The sequence below is a fragment of the Sporothrix schenckii genome, assembly GCF_000961545.1.
Source record: "Sporothrix schenckii 1099-18 chromosome Unknown Cont49, whole genome shotgun sequence".
Classification (NCBI taxonomy): Eukaryota; Fungi; Ascomycota; class Sordariomycetes; order Ophiostomatales; family Ophiostomataceae; genus Sporothrix; species Sporothrix schenckii.
In genome coordinates, this window is record NW_015971150.1 from 3,741,255 (window position 1) to 3,754,950 (window position 13,696).

General features: G+C 56.8%; 7 protein-coding genes across 7 annotated transcripts; 5 read left to right on the forward strand and 2 right to left on the reverse strand.

Moving 5' to 3' along the window:
* Window positions 1-195: 195 nt before the first annotated feature.
* On the forward strand, window positions 196-3,096 carry SPSK_04926 (pentatricopeptide repeat protein; the record flags this gene model as incomplete). The annotated part of the gene is made up of 1 exon (XM_016731686.1): window positions 196-3,096. The coding sequence occupies one exon, from the start codon at window positions 196-198 to the stop codon at window positions 3,094-3,096; it is 2,901 nt and encodes a 966-aa protein (XP_016583725.1).
* A 387-nt stretch (window positions 3,097-3,483) lies between these two features.
* Window positions 3,484-4,617, forward strand: SPSK_05379 (uncharacterized protein; the record flags this gene model as incomplete). The annotated part of the gene is made up of 1 exon (XM_016732127.1): window positions 3,484-4,617. One exon carries the CDS (start codon window positions 3,484-3,486, stop codon window positions 4,615-4,617), a length of 1,134 nt encoding a protein of 377 aa, XP_016583726.1.
* A 392-nt stretch (window positions 4,618-5,009) lies between these two features.
* On the reverse strand, window positions 5,010-8,681 carry SPSK_04849 (SAM domain family protein; the record flags this gene model as incomplete). Its single annotated transcript, XM_016731611.1, has 2 exons — window positions 5,010-8,548; window positions 8,627-8,681. 2 exons carry the CDS (start codon window positions 8,679-8,681, stop codon window positions 5,010-5,012), a joined length of 3,594 nt encoding a protein of 1,197 aa, XP_016583727.1.
* Window positions 8,682-10,386: 1,705 nt separating this feature from the next.
* On the forward strand, window positions 10,387-10,760 carry SPSK_05691 (uncharacterized protein; the record flags this gene model as incomplete). The annotated part of the gene is made up of 2 exons (XM_016732432.1): window positions 10,387-10,523; window positions 10,559-10,760. 2 exons carry the CDS (start codon window positions 10,387-10,389, stop codon window positions 10,758-10,760), a joined length of 339 nt encoding a protein of 112 aa, XP_016583728.1.
* A 108-nt stretch (window positions 10,761-10,868) lies between these two features.
* On the forward strand, window positions 10,869-11,096 carry SPSK_05765 (uncharacterized protein; the record flags this gene model as incomplete). The annotated part of the gene is made up of 1 exon (XM_016732500.1): window positions 10,869-11,096. The coding sequence occupies one exon, from the start codon at window positions 10,869-10,871 to the stop codon at window positions 11,094-11,096; it is 228 nt and encodes a 75-aa protein (XP_016583729.1).
* Window positions 11,097-12,020: 924 nt separating this feature from the next.
* On the forward strand, window positions 12,021-13,017 carry SPSK_05431 (delta(3,5)-dienoyl-CoA isomerase; the record flags this gene model as incomplete). The annotated part of the gene is made up of 3 exons (XM_016732178.1): window positions 12,021-12,354; window positions 12,458-12,841; window positions 12,908-13,017. 3 exons carry the CDS (start codon window positions 12,021-12,023, stop codon window positions 13,015-13,017), a joined length of 828 nt encoding a protein of 275 aa, XP_016583730.1.
* Window positions 13,018-13,206: 189 nt separating this feature from the next.
* SPSK_05738 (TFIIH basal transcription factor complex TTD-A subunit) lies at window positions 13,207-13,480 on the reverse strand (the record flags this gene model as incomplete). The annotated part of the gene is made up of 2 exons (XM_016732475.1): window positions 13,207-13,254; window positions 13,313-13,480. The coding sequence occupies 2 exons, from the start codon at window positions 13,478-13,480 to the stop codon at window positions 13,207-13,209; spliced, it is 216 nt and encodes a 71-aa protein (XP_016583731.1).
* Window positions 13,481-13,696: the final 216 nt, after the last annotated feature.

A 13,696-nucleotide genomic window follows, 5' to 3' on the forward strand; every position in this document is an offset into this window, starting at 1 on the left:
CCACTCTTTTGCAGGTTTAGCCACAGCCGATTAAACTTTCGACGACACTTCTTGAACCTCACCACCCGACTTTGACTTGTCGATTTTGCGACTGCCCGTTCCACAACGGCCACATGGACAGTACACGACAGAGCGCCTTTTAACAAGGTTCTCTCATTGTTGTCTTTCTTGCAGCGACACCTCAAGACGGCCGCAATGCAGCCGTGTCCTTGCATTCGGCTGCAGCTCTGGCGACAACAGCAGCAGCTTTGGCAGACATGGCGTTCGTCGCCGGCGACAGTTGCTCGGGGTGTGCGCCGCCAAGCGCAGGAAGCTAGACGGCCGCTGACGACGGTTGCGCCTGCAGCTGCCTCTGACAGACCAGAGACCAAGTCCCGGGCTCGGCATCTGCGCCTCTGGACCGCCGCAGAACAAGCTGTGTTTGGCTTGTCAGAGGGCGAGACAAGCGCTCCGGATTTTTCAGCACATCAAATCACGGATCCAAGACCACAAAGGTCTCTGCAACGATCGAGGAAGGCAACAGATCCATTTGCTGTGCTGCAGCAGCAGCAGCAGCAGCAACCACAAACGGCAAACGCATCAAGAGAAAACACTTCGACACAGACAAGCGATGTGCCACAGTGGCGATATGTTCTCCCTAAGAGACAGAGGATGAAGCTTCGGCCGCCAGCATGGCTGCCGCGTCCAGAGAGCCACATGGCCGGCTTGTGGCGAAAGCGGTCCGGCGTCGACTTTGCAAAGGCCAAGTCTGTGTTCTGGGGATGGAAGAGTGCCGTGGCCGAGACCTGGAATCTTCTGGAGGACGGACGGCTACCGCATGAGGGAAGCCAGAGCTCTGTTCTGCAGTCCATCTTGGAACCAGCACACCGAGAGGGAAAGGCCGAGACAGAAGGCGCAAGCAGCCCAAACGTCGACAGCATCAGGACCGCGTGGGCGGCCCTGGGCTGGTCCACCAAGCGGCAGTGTGACGAATGGCCGCATTTGATGGTGGCAGCCCTTCGAACGTACCCGGGCCGTGCGCATCTCATCTTCCAGGCCACGTTTGATGTGGATGTGGTGCCGTCGTATATGGCCGAAGACACGATCAATTTCTTGCTTCACATGCGTGAGAGTCCGAAGGTGCGTGAAAAGGCCATCATTCCATTCGACACCCCTGCAGCCGAGGATCTGCTTTCCGTGCTGCGGTATGTGCTTGAAAAGAGCCCACCCGACTACTTGCGCCTGCGCCAGTCATCACTGTATCTCTTCACGCGCATGCTGGCCAGCTCGCTCGACAATGTGGCCGATCTGTATCACGATCTCGTCCGGTACCAGCACCCGATGCACAAGAATACACGCTTGCAGATCGCTGGCCGGTTGGCGGGCAGCCCGCGCCCAGAGCACAAGACACTCGCTGTCAACGTGCTGCAGAGGGCCCTGGCCGAGACGGACCTGGACATCAACACACCGCAGGGCGCCGCGCTCTGCACGGCTATCTTGACGGCCGGCGAGGGTGACTCGGTAGAGGCGGCCGAGACTGGGTCCAGCCACTCGACACCGGCGGCCACGCCTGCGGAACTGTTCGAGCTCTTGTTGCAGTGCGGCCTCGAACCCAACCTCATCACGTACACGACCATCATCCGCGGACTGTGTCTCAAGCAGGAGCTCGACGCCGCCCTCCAGGTGCTGCAGCTCATGCTCAGCGAGGCCAAGACGGAGCCCGACGCCTTTGTCTATTCCATCCTGATGAACGGCGCCAAAATCGGCTGCAACTACCCCATCATCCAACAGGTGGCCCAGTCGGCCGCGGCGCACGGCGTGCGCCATCCGTTTCTGTGGAACGACTTCTTGCAGGCCATCTACACGACTGCACTGAACGAGGCGCGCAGGGATCGACAGTTAAAACGCCCACGCGTCATTCCGGCGTTCCCGCTCATGGTCCAGGCGTACGCCCGCGTGTTCGAGCTGGCACCGCTGCGCAAGCTGCTGCCAGATGTCAACCTGGACTTTGTCGCGGCCGCCGATTTTGCCTCCAGTTCGTCTGGTGCCAGCAGGAACGGGTCGAGCAGCCGGCTGGGCGCTGGAACCAACATCCCGTCGAACAGACACTGGGAGTTTGCGGCCCAGCTGGCACCCACTGTGCGCAGTCTGCCGAAGCTGTCGCCCGTCGAGCTGGTCGAGCCAACGGGCTCCACCCTGGCCACGATGGTGCTCGGTTACATCCAGGGCCTCTCAAATCCGTATGACGTGATTACGTTCTATACGCACTTCCGCCGCCTGCTGCAAACAGGCGACCCGATGGCAACACGCCTCGTGCGTGACCAGAGCTCGCAGGTGCACGACTGCGTTGTCATGGCGCTGACAGAGTTTGAGGGCATGCTGCGGGCAGCCCTTGATGTTGTTAGCGATATGCTTCGTGATGCGGCGGCTGCTCTTGAGGCCGACAAAGAGGGGGGATCTGCCGCTGCCGCCACGTCAGTCCACGGTGGCCACCACCCGCCGCCCAGTGTCTACACGTGGTCCATCCTGATCAACGGCTTCATGTTCCACCGCCAGTACAAGCAAGGCGAGCGTGTGCTCAACATGATGCGTGAGCGCGGCGTCGAGCCCAACCTGGTCACCTGGAACACACTTCTGGCTGGTTATGCGCGAGCACAGCGGTCTGGTAACACAATCAGCACGTTCGAGCGTCTGGAACGCACCGGCAAGGAGCCAGACGACTTTACCTACCGTGGCCTCTCGTACCTTAACGACCAGACATCCGTGGTCAAACTACTAGAACTGCGACAAGCGCGGGCCGTCAATGCCGCAGCCGATGCCGCCGGGACCGCCGTGGATGCTGCTGTGCCTGTATCGTCCGAGGCCATAAACAAGGCCCCGTCGCCCGTCCTTCTCTCTCGCCCTGAACAAAGCGCTGTGTCCAACGTGGGTCGCGGAGCTGACAATGGCGCTGGGCGGCCAAGAAACCCTGGTGCGGCCACGAATCATCGTGGACTGACCAACGATGTGGACGAGCTCCAAGGGCTGCAGGGCGAAGTCGCCGAGATTGCCAAGATGATGGATGAAGAGCAACGAGACGACGCGGCTGCTGAAAGCGGTGAAGAGAAAAGGGGGTGATAGATGATAAACACAAAGACCTTGCGAGGAAAGAGCACATGGCAGAGCTTGGAGAAGGCGCAATGGTAACGCTACTGCCTTTTACGAACACGATACCACATTTCCCACTCGTCACATTACTGTACATACATTACATACACATTTTGTCATAGACAATGTCGATAGTACGGCGCACACGATCTACTCTTTTGCCTAGATTACCTTTTTCAGGAATAATTTACGAGTCCGCTTTTTGTGTATCCGTTTGCCTTGTTCGTCCTGCCCGATGTGTCCCAACGGGCAGGACCTCGGCCGTATTCGCCACTATTTGGCCGGTCGCTCCTTCCCCGTCTCGACACAAACCACCCGTCCCCCTGATATGTATTTTCTACTCTCTTTTCAGCTACAATGGGCAAGAAAGGCTTTCCTCCGAAACAAAGCCCAAACATGGCGCCTCACGACAATATGACCACAATAACGCCTCCGAGCGGCAGCCGTCAACCTGCGACGCCGTCCACGTCTGTTTCATCGGTTCGTGCCATTGTCAGTTGGCTCGAAAAGTCGGGCGGTAACGAGGGTGTGGCAAACAGGGCCGGTGGGAGTGTTCGTGGGAAAATCACAACTGGACGTGTAGCTGCAGCCCATTTCCCGACTCCGTCGCCGGAGTGGAGACCGCCAGGTTCCAGCCGGCCGGCCGTCGTGGCAAACGAGTCTTCGATCATCAAGGATGATGGGCAGACTACAAATCGGACGACGGAAAATGGGCCCAATATGATGCCGGAAAACGTTTCAGAGATTCATACCATATTTCAAGAAAAGGTCCAAGAAAATACGGCAGAGAAAGGTGTTGGCAACGTTGCTGTGGCCCCCGTGACGGCGTTTGGCAAAGCCCTTGAAAGCATCTCGGCCAAAAGACCAACAATCGTCGACGCTTCGCCTTCTCTGAGCCCTGTCTCGCCGCCGATCAAGTTCTCACAGACGAAGCGCACGCTCTTCCCACGAAATGCCTCACTCGTCCGACACATCAACACCTCCTCGACTGCTTCTCTGCCCACCTCTAGCTTCGACAGGGATGGGCCGATCGCCTCACCAGTCACACCGACAACGCCATGCTGGCGCCACCGGCAGTTTGCCGAGGACCATCGCGATCGATCAGCCCTCGTGCGTGCCTCGGCGTCTCTCCCCGCTATGCCTCCCACGCCAACAACACCAAGGACAGCCACACCCGCGACGCCCATGCGAGCCCCGGCCGAGTACAGTGAGACGCCCGAAGACTACTCCCTGACACTGTTGCGGTACAAGGCGTACTTTGAACGGCCGTTGGCACGGTCTTTGGCAGGGGAGGACGAAGTGGACGACAAATGCAACTCGGATGGCGGATGCACTAAGAAGAAAGGAGACGTGCCCACCGAAGCCACCGTCGTGGACGAGCAAGAAGCCTGCCACTGCATTACACGTCGGCAGTCAGGTGACGTCGAAGCATTCTGGGTGCCCGTCCGGCAGTATCTGCTCATCACCGACGAAGAACTGTACGAGTCATAATTCAGTGTCATGGGGCAAGCATGCATGGAAAAGCCAATGCTCATAATACATGCCCCACAAAGGGCAACTCCATTCATCTGCCCTACGCTAACAAAAAACTATACAACGAAACCCATCATGACAGACTTCCTCTTTCCAAACGATGCACCAGTATTGTGTATATGGTCGGGATTGTGATTTCCTAGGGGAAAGGGGAGGGGGTGGAACGTATAGCGGGTAGGAAGGTTAGGATATATGACGTACAAAACTAAACAAAAAAGTGTGGTAAAGTAGGATATAACAGACACGGACGGGGACAATGAGACTGTAAAGTGAGTGTGAAATGCAGTGAAAGAAGGGGGTATATAAAAACGTTCGAGCTGTCATGCAAAATGGAAAGGTGCCCGTTTCTATTAAGCGCTCATTGGGAGCCGGTCTTCGTCTTTTTCGGGCTCAAAGATAAACTGCCGCGCACGGGCACTCTCGACCTTGTAGGCCGCCCCTCCTGCGGTTGGCAGTTTGTTCGCATTGTTGGCCGCGTTCTCGGAGCCCGGCAGCGCGGTCGAGGACGAGGCAGTGCTGAGAGGGGTCACGCCGTCCTTGTCATAGGTGATTCCCAGGCCATTGATGGGCTTCTCTACCTTCCGAGCGTTGGTGGTTGCCAAAGCCGCGGCCAGCATGCGCTTCTCGTCGTCGCCCAGAATGTTCATGTCATCATTGTCTTCGTCGTCCTTGGCTTGGTCGTCCCGGCCCATGATGCGCGAGTCTTCCACCTTCTCGTCGAGGTTCATCAGCGCTGGTGGACGGTGGCGCATTTGCCGAGCCTTGGCAAGAGAGATCGTCTTCTGCTGGTATGTCGTGGTGATAGCAACGGCATCATCGCGGTCGATTGTGGCCTTCATCAGGGCGGCCATCCAGAGCCGGCCCTGCTTGACGTTGGGAACGGCAAAGTAGTGCACCATGGGCTTGGTGAAGTTGACGGCCCGCGAGAGGCCAGCACGGGGCGGCACTAGCTTGAAGATGAAGATGGAGTCTTGGGAGGAGCCCGATTTGAGCGAGGAGGTCGGCTCGGCATCCGCCTCGGCCGAGGCCAGCGTGGGCATGTTGCTGTTGGCAGGGACGGCAGGTGTCGTCGAGGCACCCGTGAGGGTAGCATGGAGGCCGGTTAGGCGCTCGTTGTCGGCCGGCAACACCCGATGGAAAGAAATGTCGATAAGACCCTTCTCCTGGTCATCGTCCTCAGAATAGTAGTACGCAAGGCGACGGCCCTTGAGGACAAAGAGACGCGGCTTCCACGTAGCCATGAGGTTGGAGCTCTTCTTCTTCATCCAGCCGCTGTAGTCGGCATCCTGCATCGCCTCGCGCGGGCTGATCTTCAGCAGGCCGCGCTGGTAGGCGCTCGTCTCTTTCTTGCCCTTCTTACGAGCGGCGCCGGCATTGTTGCTCCGGGCCGAGGTCACGGTAGCCGTGGTGCTCGGGCTCCGCGGGTCAGGAGAATCCAGTTCAAAGCTCGGTCCAGCCGAAGGCGTACTAGATCCGGTCCGAGACGGTGATTGCATCGGTGAGTCTTTGGGGAAGGAGTCCGCATGCGAGACAGGCGAGGCCATCTTGTTCCGGTCGTGTCCTACGACAGCATCCGACAGCGCACGGAGACCAAAGCTCGGCGTCTTGAAGCCAGGTCTGGCCGAGAACCAATCACCTTGGCGATGGGGCGAAGCAGGACCTGGCGAAGCAACCAACGGGCGCGGCTTGTCCAGTGCATTGTTTGAACCGTCCAACTTAGTGACCGTGGGAGCGGGGTTGTCCTTGGGCGGGAGGGCAGGGCGCATGCGCACGGAATCAGTCGTGTTCGTAGACGTGGTCCGACGGTGCGGAGCAGCACCTCCATTGGTTCCCGCTACACCGTAGTACTTTTGGGCTGCCGATGACAAACCGGATGGGTCGCGCACCGAGTCAACACTACCGAAACGTGAGTGCCGGGAAAGAGCAGTAGCACTTCTGACGCGCTGCTCCTCCGCATAGGACGAGGCAGAGACAGTCGGACCACCCCGGGCCGATTTTATGAAGCTGTCACGGTTCTTCTTCTGTAGCAGTGAACGACGGCGGGGATCGGCATCGGTGCCTGAAAAGTAGCCTCTGTCAAAATCAACATTCGGCTCGCTCAGCCCGGCAGTGAGGCCCTGGTCCAGGTCCTGGGAAGCGAGCACATCCTGGATGCCAGCCGACGACAGTGGCCGGGGGTGGAACAACGGATGGTGCGCCGGGGGAGGCTGCTGGGCATTTGAACTAGCATTGCCAAGTGTCCAGTTACGGTCAAACGAGGGGTGCTTCTTATGTTGCTGCTGCTGCTGCTGTCCCTGTTGTGACTGTGGCTCGGGCTGGAAGTGCTGCTGCGTGTTGTCGACCAGGGGAAATGTACCGCTTGATGTAAGGCGTGGGGCGATGGACGAGGCGATGGATGCGCGGTAATCCGTTGACGAATGGCGCCGCGAGTGGTGCAGGTCACGGATAGATGCTGCAGACGGGCGCTTTTCGTGAAGGATCGATCGCCTTGGCGACAGGGGTGCTCCAGAACCGTCCAAAAAGCCGCGAGTTGATATGGGCGAGATGGGAGAGACCGGTTGGGCGGGTTCCATTCGAGGCGTCTGATTGAGAGAAAGGCGACGGGATTGGATCGAGATCGGGCGGTCGTCAATAGGCGGCAGACGCTGCTGCATGTTGGGCGGGTTGTTGGCACCAGTTAGAGTGTTTGTGCGGCTGCGATTTGATCGTCTTGCATCCTCGGAAGCAATGTCGCTGCCGTAATTGCTCCGCCGCCTGTTTCCTGTGGCGGATCCGTGGCCATTTACCTCGTCCTGCAAAGCCTTGATTTTCTGCCATGTCTTCAGGCGGCGCCCTACGGGACCCAAATCAAATGCCTTGATAAAAAGCGACGCCTGGTCCATCTCCAAGATGACTTCACCCGTAATTTCCTGGTCACGGAAGACCTCGCAGTGCTTCTTCTCGACGCCGACGGTAAAAAGGTACTCCGCGACATCGTCGGGGCCCCAAGCCTCGACTTCGCTGCGGGTGTGCAAGCCATCTTCCTCCTCGTCCGTTTCCTCGCCCTGGATGTAGGACATGCGGTGGTCGAGGTTGGAGCTGTATTCACTGCCAGAGTCGGTAGGTGCGTGCAGGTGCGTGCCATTGCTTCCGGATGGAGACCGAAGGTCGGTAATGTGTTCGTCGATGACGTTGAGCGTCTCGTGCAGGACTTGGCTGTCATGTCCTGAAACCAGGCGTCCGCTATAGCCAGTGCTCGCAGATACAGGAGGAGGTGTTGACTGGTTGAACGACGAAGTGGGTGCAGGCGAAACCACGTTAATCGACGTTGGGGGTTGGGACGAGACGGGGATCGTTGCGGCCGTAGGTGTCGTCGGGGACTGTGGCCGGTCTTGGGCAGTTGTAGTCGACGCCGGCGCTGGGGCAGAAACATCAGCCACAGAGGCGGCAGCTGTAGCGGCCGGTGGCTCGGCTACGTTAGAAGATGTCGACACGGCGGCCGTCCCATTTGATGAGGATGCGGTTGCGGCCGCATTGTCATCTGAAATCGTATACGGCGGAGGTGGCTTTTCTTCGGTGGTTGGGCTGGTCGGTAGACTCGGCAGGGGAACTTGTTTTACGGCGGCGAGAGCGCTGGCACCGGTGGGGAAGCCTTTTGGAGATGGGCGGGTGTAGACTGGATACAAACACGTTAGCCATGAAATAATAAGAACATAAAACCCGTCACATCGAAAGCCAGCGTAAAGGGGATCGGGGGGGGGAGTACCTTCAGGGAACAGGCCAGTGTTGCTGCTGACCATGTGCTTTCCCAAAAACCAACCGTCGCCAAATTCGTCGTCCCGCTCCAACAGCTCAACTCGGTCGCCCTTTGCCAGTGTCAATTCATCTGAACTTCTGGCTTGAAAGTCGTCTGTATCGGTGAGAGCCGTGGTTAGTCACGAATCGTAGACCGCATGCTTCGTGTCGTCTTCTCGTGGGTCGGACTTACGGATCACGACGAGAATGTCGCCCACGTCGGGTCGTGGATTTTGTGCTGCAGCCATAGTGGCGGCGAAGATGAGGTGCGAACCTCAGTAGTGCACAAAAGGACCGAAGTAAGGGGAGAAAGCTCGTGAGTGGAGTGGAGGGAGGGATGAGAGAGAGAAGAAGGGGGGAGGGAGAGTAAATTCGACGATTGATATCGAGGGGGGAAAAGTGGGCGGTATGATTGTATCTCTCACTTCTGGAAAAAAAAAGATGAAAGCTTGAAAGAAGACCCGAGGAGTGTTGTCGTCGCGCGCGCAGTTGCGGACACCTAGGCGAATGCAAAATCAACAGCGACCCACGGGGTGTCGATGCTGCCGTCAACGAGAAGAAAAAGGAGATTGAAGCGTCACGATTGTACAGTGTCAAAGCTGAGACTCGTCAGGAGTACAGCGCGATGGAGAGTGGGTGATGGCTGTCGGAGAAACGGTGTCAAACGAGAAAATTGCGTCGGGCGTCAGGGACAAAACAAGCGAGAGGACGATAGGGCGACAAGCAAAAGCGACGGACGGGTGTTATGGCATCCACTAGACGAGAGGGCGTTTCGTGGCAGAATGGCTGTGGTCTGTGGTGCCGCGCAGTCGCTGTCGTACGAAGGTGAGAGGGGGCCGAAATGTGAAGCGTCGGGCTGAGGCGCGCGCGAGCAATAAAAAGAGTGAGATACGATGAGAGAATGGCGTATCTTACGAGGCGGGCAGCCAGACGGAGAATGAGAGAGTGTGTCGGGAGAAGAAAAAAACGAAAGAAGAAATATCGAGGCGCCTGGGGCGGGGACTAGAACGTCAAGTTGAGCCAGCCGTGGCGGTTATTATGATATAATGGCGAGAGATTATGTTCGAGGTAAAAGCAAAAGTTGTCGAGACTAGGAAATACAAGTGCGAGAAAAGTCGAAGGGAACCTAAGGGACACGAGCCAGATAGGACGCCAGGATGAGGACCCACGGGAAAGGCCAGTCCGAGTAATTATTTGGTGGAGAAGGCACAGGGGGCGATAGTGTTAGGGGCGAGTCGACGAGTCGACACTGGCGTGTGTTGGGCCCTTGGGGGCGTTATTGCGCTGTATTGGACTTTAGGTTCCCTGGTGCTTGTTACCGAAATTTACCTGCGGTCTGTCGATCGTGGAAGATTTCTTGGTCGATCCGGGGGACGGAAACATGCGAGGTCAAAGGGCAACAATGGCAGAAACGTAGCAAAACAATGACAAGAGAAAATAGCAATATCGATATGGAAAAGAGAGACAGAACGCAAAACACAAGACGACTGAGCACTGCGTGCGATGAGAAGCAGTCGAGACAAGGCAAAATGCAAGGGTCGAATGCGCGTTGGGGTTGGTGGAGACCAGTCCGAGGAGTCTGAATAAGAAACGAGACACGGCCGCCAGGCGGGTAGAAAAAGGCGTAGGGGCGGACAGGAAATGGAGCTAAGGCGACTGGCGCCAGCCGATAGCACAAGCCAGGGAGCGCGTGTGCACAGTGGATGTCGCGAAAGCGGCTAGGATCAACGTTTGCGGACGGAGGACCGCGATTCTTTAATCCATCACCTGGGCCTGTGTTGCGGTGAGGGCGGGCCCGCACAAGGATTCGACGGCCTGTAAGAGCAAATACGGTGGGGTCGTCAAGCTTCTTGCTTCTTGTTTCTTTTGATGCTACCCTTGGTTCGTCGCCTCGTCGTCTCGTCGCCTTGCTGTTGTTGAGTTGTTTGGCTCGCAATCGTGTTTGGATCCAAGATGCTGCTGCTGTGGGTGGGTTTGAGTGGGCGTGGTGGGAGTATCTTGTTAACCAAAAGCTACACTAGAACGAATGAAAAGGATAGGAATGGCGCCGTGGCCGAGAAAGGAGATGAAATGGTAAAGTTGGCCGAGCAGTACGTTGTAAGATACTGTGGAAGAAGACAAACAGACGGGAACACAAAAGGACACAAAAAGAGGAAGCAGAAAAAGGAGGCCAAGGCGAAAGCATTGGGACGCCGGGACGCGTTGTGCAGGAAAGAGGAGCCGTTCATGCACGGCCAGCACGCAGCGAGATGGCTGTGGAGAGGGCAGGTACGACCGCGACGAACAATGGTGGCCTGGCCGAAGCGGTTAAGGAAGGAAGGAGCTGAGTGGCAAGAACGACCGGATGGACGCCCATGATAATGCACTACTATGTATTATGCTAAGAAGGACGCGGTGTAGCGGGAAGGGTCCTGGGACGCAACAGAGGCTGCGTAATGGGCGCAGGCTGGCACAGAAAGACCGCAAACGGGCCGGCCAAACCAGGACCTGGTCTGGTCTATGGGACTATTCGGATATGTGTCGCTGGTTGCGAGAAGTTACGAGACACGAAGCGAGTAAGGAGCGAGAATACCTCGTGTCCAAGACAGGGAAGCCGCAAAGGAGCAAAGGGGAAGGAGCACGAAACAAACGAGGAAGCAGTGAAGGAAGCAACAAACGACTAAGCAACCACGCACACAGAGCCCAATGCGGCAAGCGAAGGCAGAAGACCATCCTTTTGCTATGCGCTTGCGACGTTCTCGAGTCGGCCAAGATACATCGTACATATCGAAGGGTTCTGGGTGACGTCTAACCGATTAGTGGGTGTTACCTGCGTGGATGATCAGGACCGTGCTTTCTTTCTGGCGTTGCGATAGCGTGGAGTTGTCGTGTGGGGCAGTGTTACTGGTTCTGTACTGAATTGGAATGCCGGGAAGGAGCAAAGACGAGCCACGGGAAGGAACCGCCAACATCACAAGTGAGACTAAATAGTGACATATTCTCATCAGGTAGTGAACAGATAATGTCCAAGAAAGAAGAGACACGCGTGACAAAAGGCCAGCTGAGACAAAACGTAGGTTGTTAGCGAACTTATGAGTAGACATTGAAATTCTGGCATGCTGCTCTCTCCACCGTGGAAAACCAGAAAGCCTAATAAAGAACAGAAAAAAAAAGTATCATATCAAATCATCACTATTGATAGGCGAGTCCGCTATCAGCTTTTTTTTTTTTGACGCCAGGACGCTCACTGTCTGGTCAGGGCTGGCCAGGTTTCTCTGCGATATATTTGTGGTAATTACGGACTCTTCGCAGCCGTCGCCGCCAGCACCGTGTAGACACTAGCCAACACTGGGGCCAGCTCCTGCCACCGCAGAATGCACTAGCACGAGCCTCGGCATGTCACCTGCTAACTAACACCAACTATTAATCAAGGCCCTTCTCCGAGTTGGACCTTCCCCGGACTGCCTGCCTTAAGTTCGTCGCGTTTGCAAACGTCTGCGCTTTTGTGTCTCTCTTGTTTCTCTTGTGTCTCTCGTCTTTGTTTCTATTTTCGTCGTCTTCTCGGTCGCCTCAAACACAACCGACGCCTACCACCACCGACCGCCATCATGTCGTTCAAGTACATCCGCATCACGAAGCCGGCCGAGTACGTCGCTCATGTCGAGCTGAACCGCCCCGAAAAACTCAACGCCTTCATCCCGGACCTATGGCTTGAGCTCGGTCAGGCTTTTAAGCAGCTGTCGACGGACTCGGACGTGCGTGCCATTGTCCTGTCGGGTGCCGGCGACCGCGCGTTCACGACAGGACTGGACGTCGTCTCGGCGGGCCAGTGGTTCAGCGAGATGGGCAACCTGCCGGACACGGCGCGCCGCACGGTCTACATGCGTCGGCACATTCAGGGCATGCAGGACTCTCTGACTGCCATTGAGAAGTGCGAGAAGCGTGCGTTTGCTCCGTCCTGACTCGTTCTCTCTCTGTGTTGTCCTTTTATCATTTTGTTTCCTCGAAGATTCCGACCCACTAACTCTGCTGGCACTCCTTGTAGCCGTCATTTGTGTGATGCATGGCATCTCCCTCGGCATGGCCGTTGACGTGGCATGCTGTGCCGACGTGCGCATCTGCGCCAGCGACACGCGGTTCGCCGTCAAGGAGGTCGACATTGGCCTGGCCGCCGACCTGGGCTCGCTCGCGCGGCTGCCGCACATTGTGGCGTCGCAGTCGTGGGTGGCCGAGGTGTCGCTGACGGCACGCGACTTTTTGGCCGCCGAAGCCCAGGCGGTCGGCTTTGTGAGCCGCGTGCTGCCGGACAAGGCGGCCGCGCTGGCCTATGGTCTGCAGATGGCGACCCTGATCGCTGCCAAGAGCCCCGTTGCCGTGCAAGGCACCAAGGAGCTGCTGGTCCACGGCCGGGACCACACCGTTGATGATAGTACGTCCATCCCATCCTCCATTTTATACGGATATGATTTTCATACTAACACACACACTCACACAGCCCTCAAGTACACGGCCGTATGGAACGCGTCAGCCATCCAGTGCGATGACGTCCAGGTAGCTCTGATGTCGGGCATGCAGAAGACGAAGCCACACTTTTCCAAGTTATAGGCAGGCGGTGGTTGTCGCAGGAAAGCCACCGGGTTGTGTATAGATAGGAGGACCATGCATAAAAGCTTATAGATGTTTCAATCGATTATTTCTTGTCAAGAGTATTGAATTCGTGTCTGCCAAACGCCCTTTGCAAACAATGTAGCCCAAAACGCCGTCTGTGTCCGTTGTGCATCTCTCGCCTTTGTTCTAGTTCGAGTCGGACGCCTCCTCCTCCTGTTGGGTTTCTTTGAGGCGCTGGGCATGTCAGCATGCAAAGTACGCCTTTGCTAGAGAATCACCGAGAGCATCTTACCTCTCCCAACCTCCGCTTCAGAGTCTCCATCATGTTCTCGTTGATGACGAGGCGGTTCTCGTCCAGGTCCTCAATGATAAAGTCGTGACGCTCGCTGTCGATGTTGACGATAATGGCCTTTATTGCCGGGTCGCACTCGACCAGAACACCGCGGATAGCACGCACCATGGTTGCGAGCGAAGGGCGGTCGTCGTGTGTCGTTGGGGGAGCGACTGACAAAGTCGTGAACCAGAGGAGGGGAAGAAGGCTAGGAAACAGAAGCTTTGCTCTCAGCGTGGTGGAGGCTGACGAGGCAGAAAAGTGGGTCAAATATTTCAGCCGCCAGTCATTCACATGCTAATACGCGTTTAATCCGTGTGCTACATACAGCATAGTGTACACATG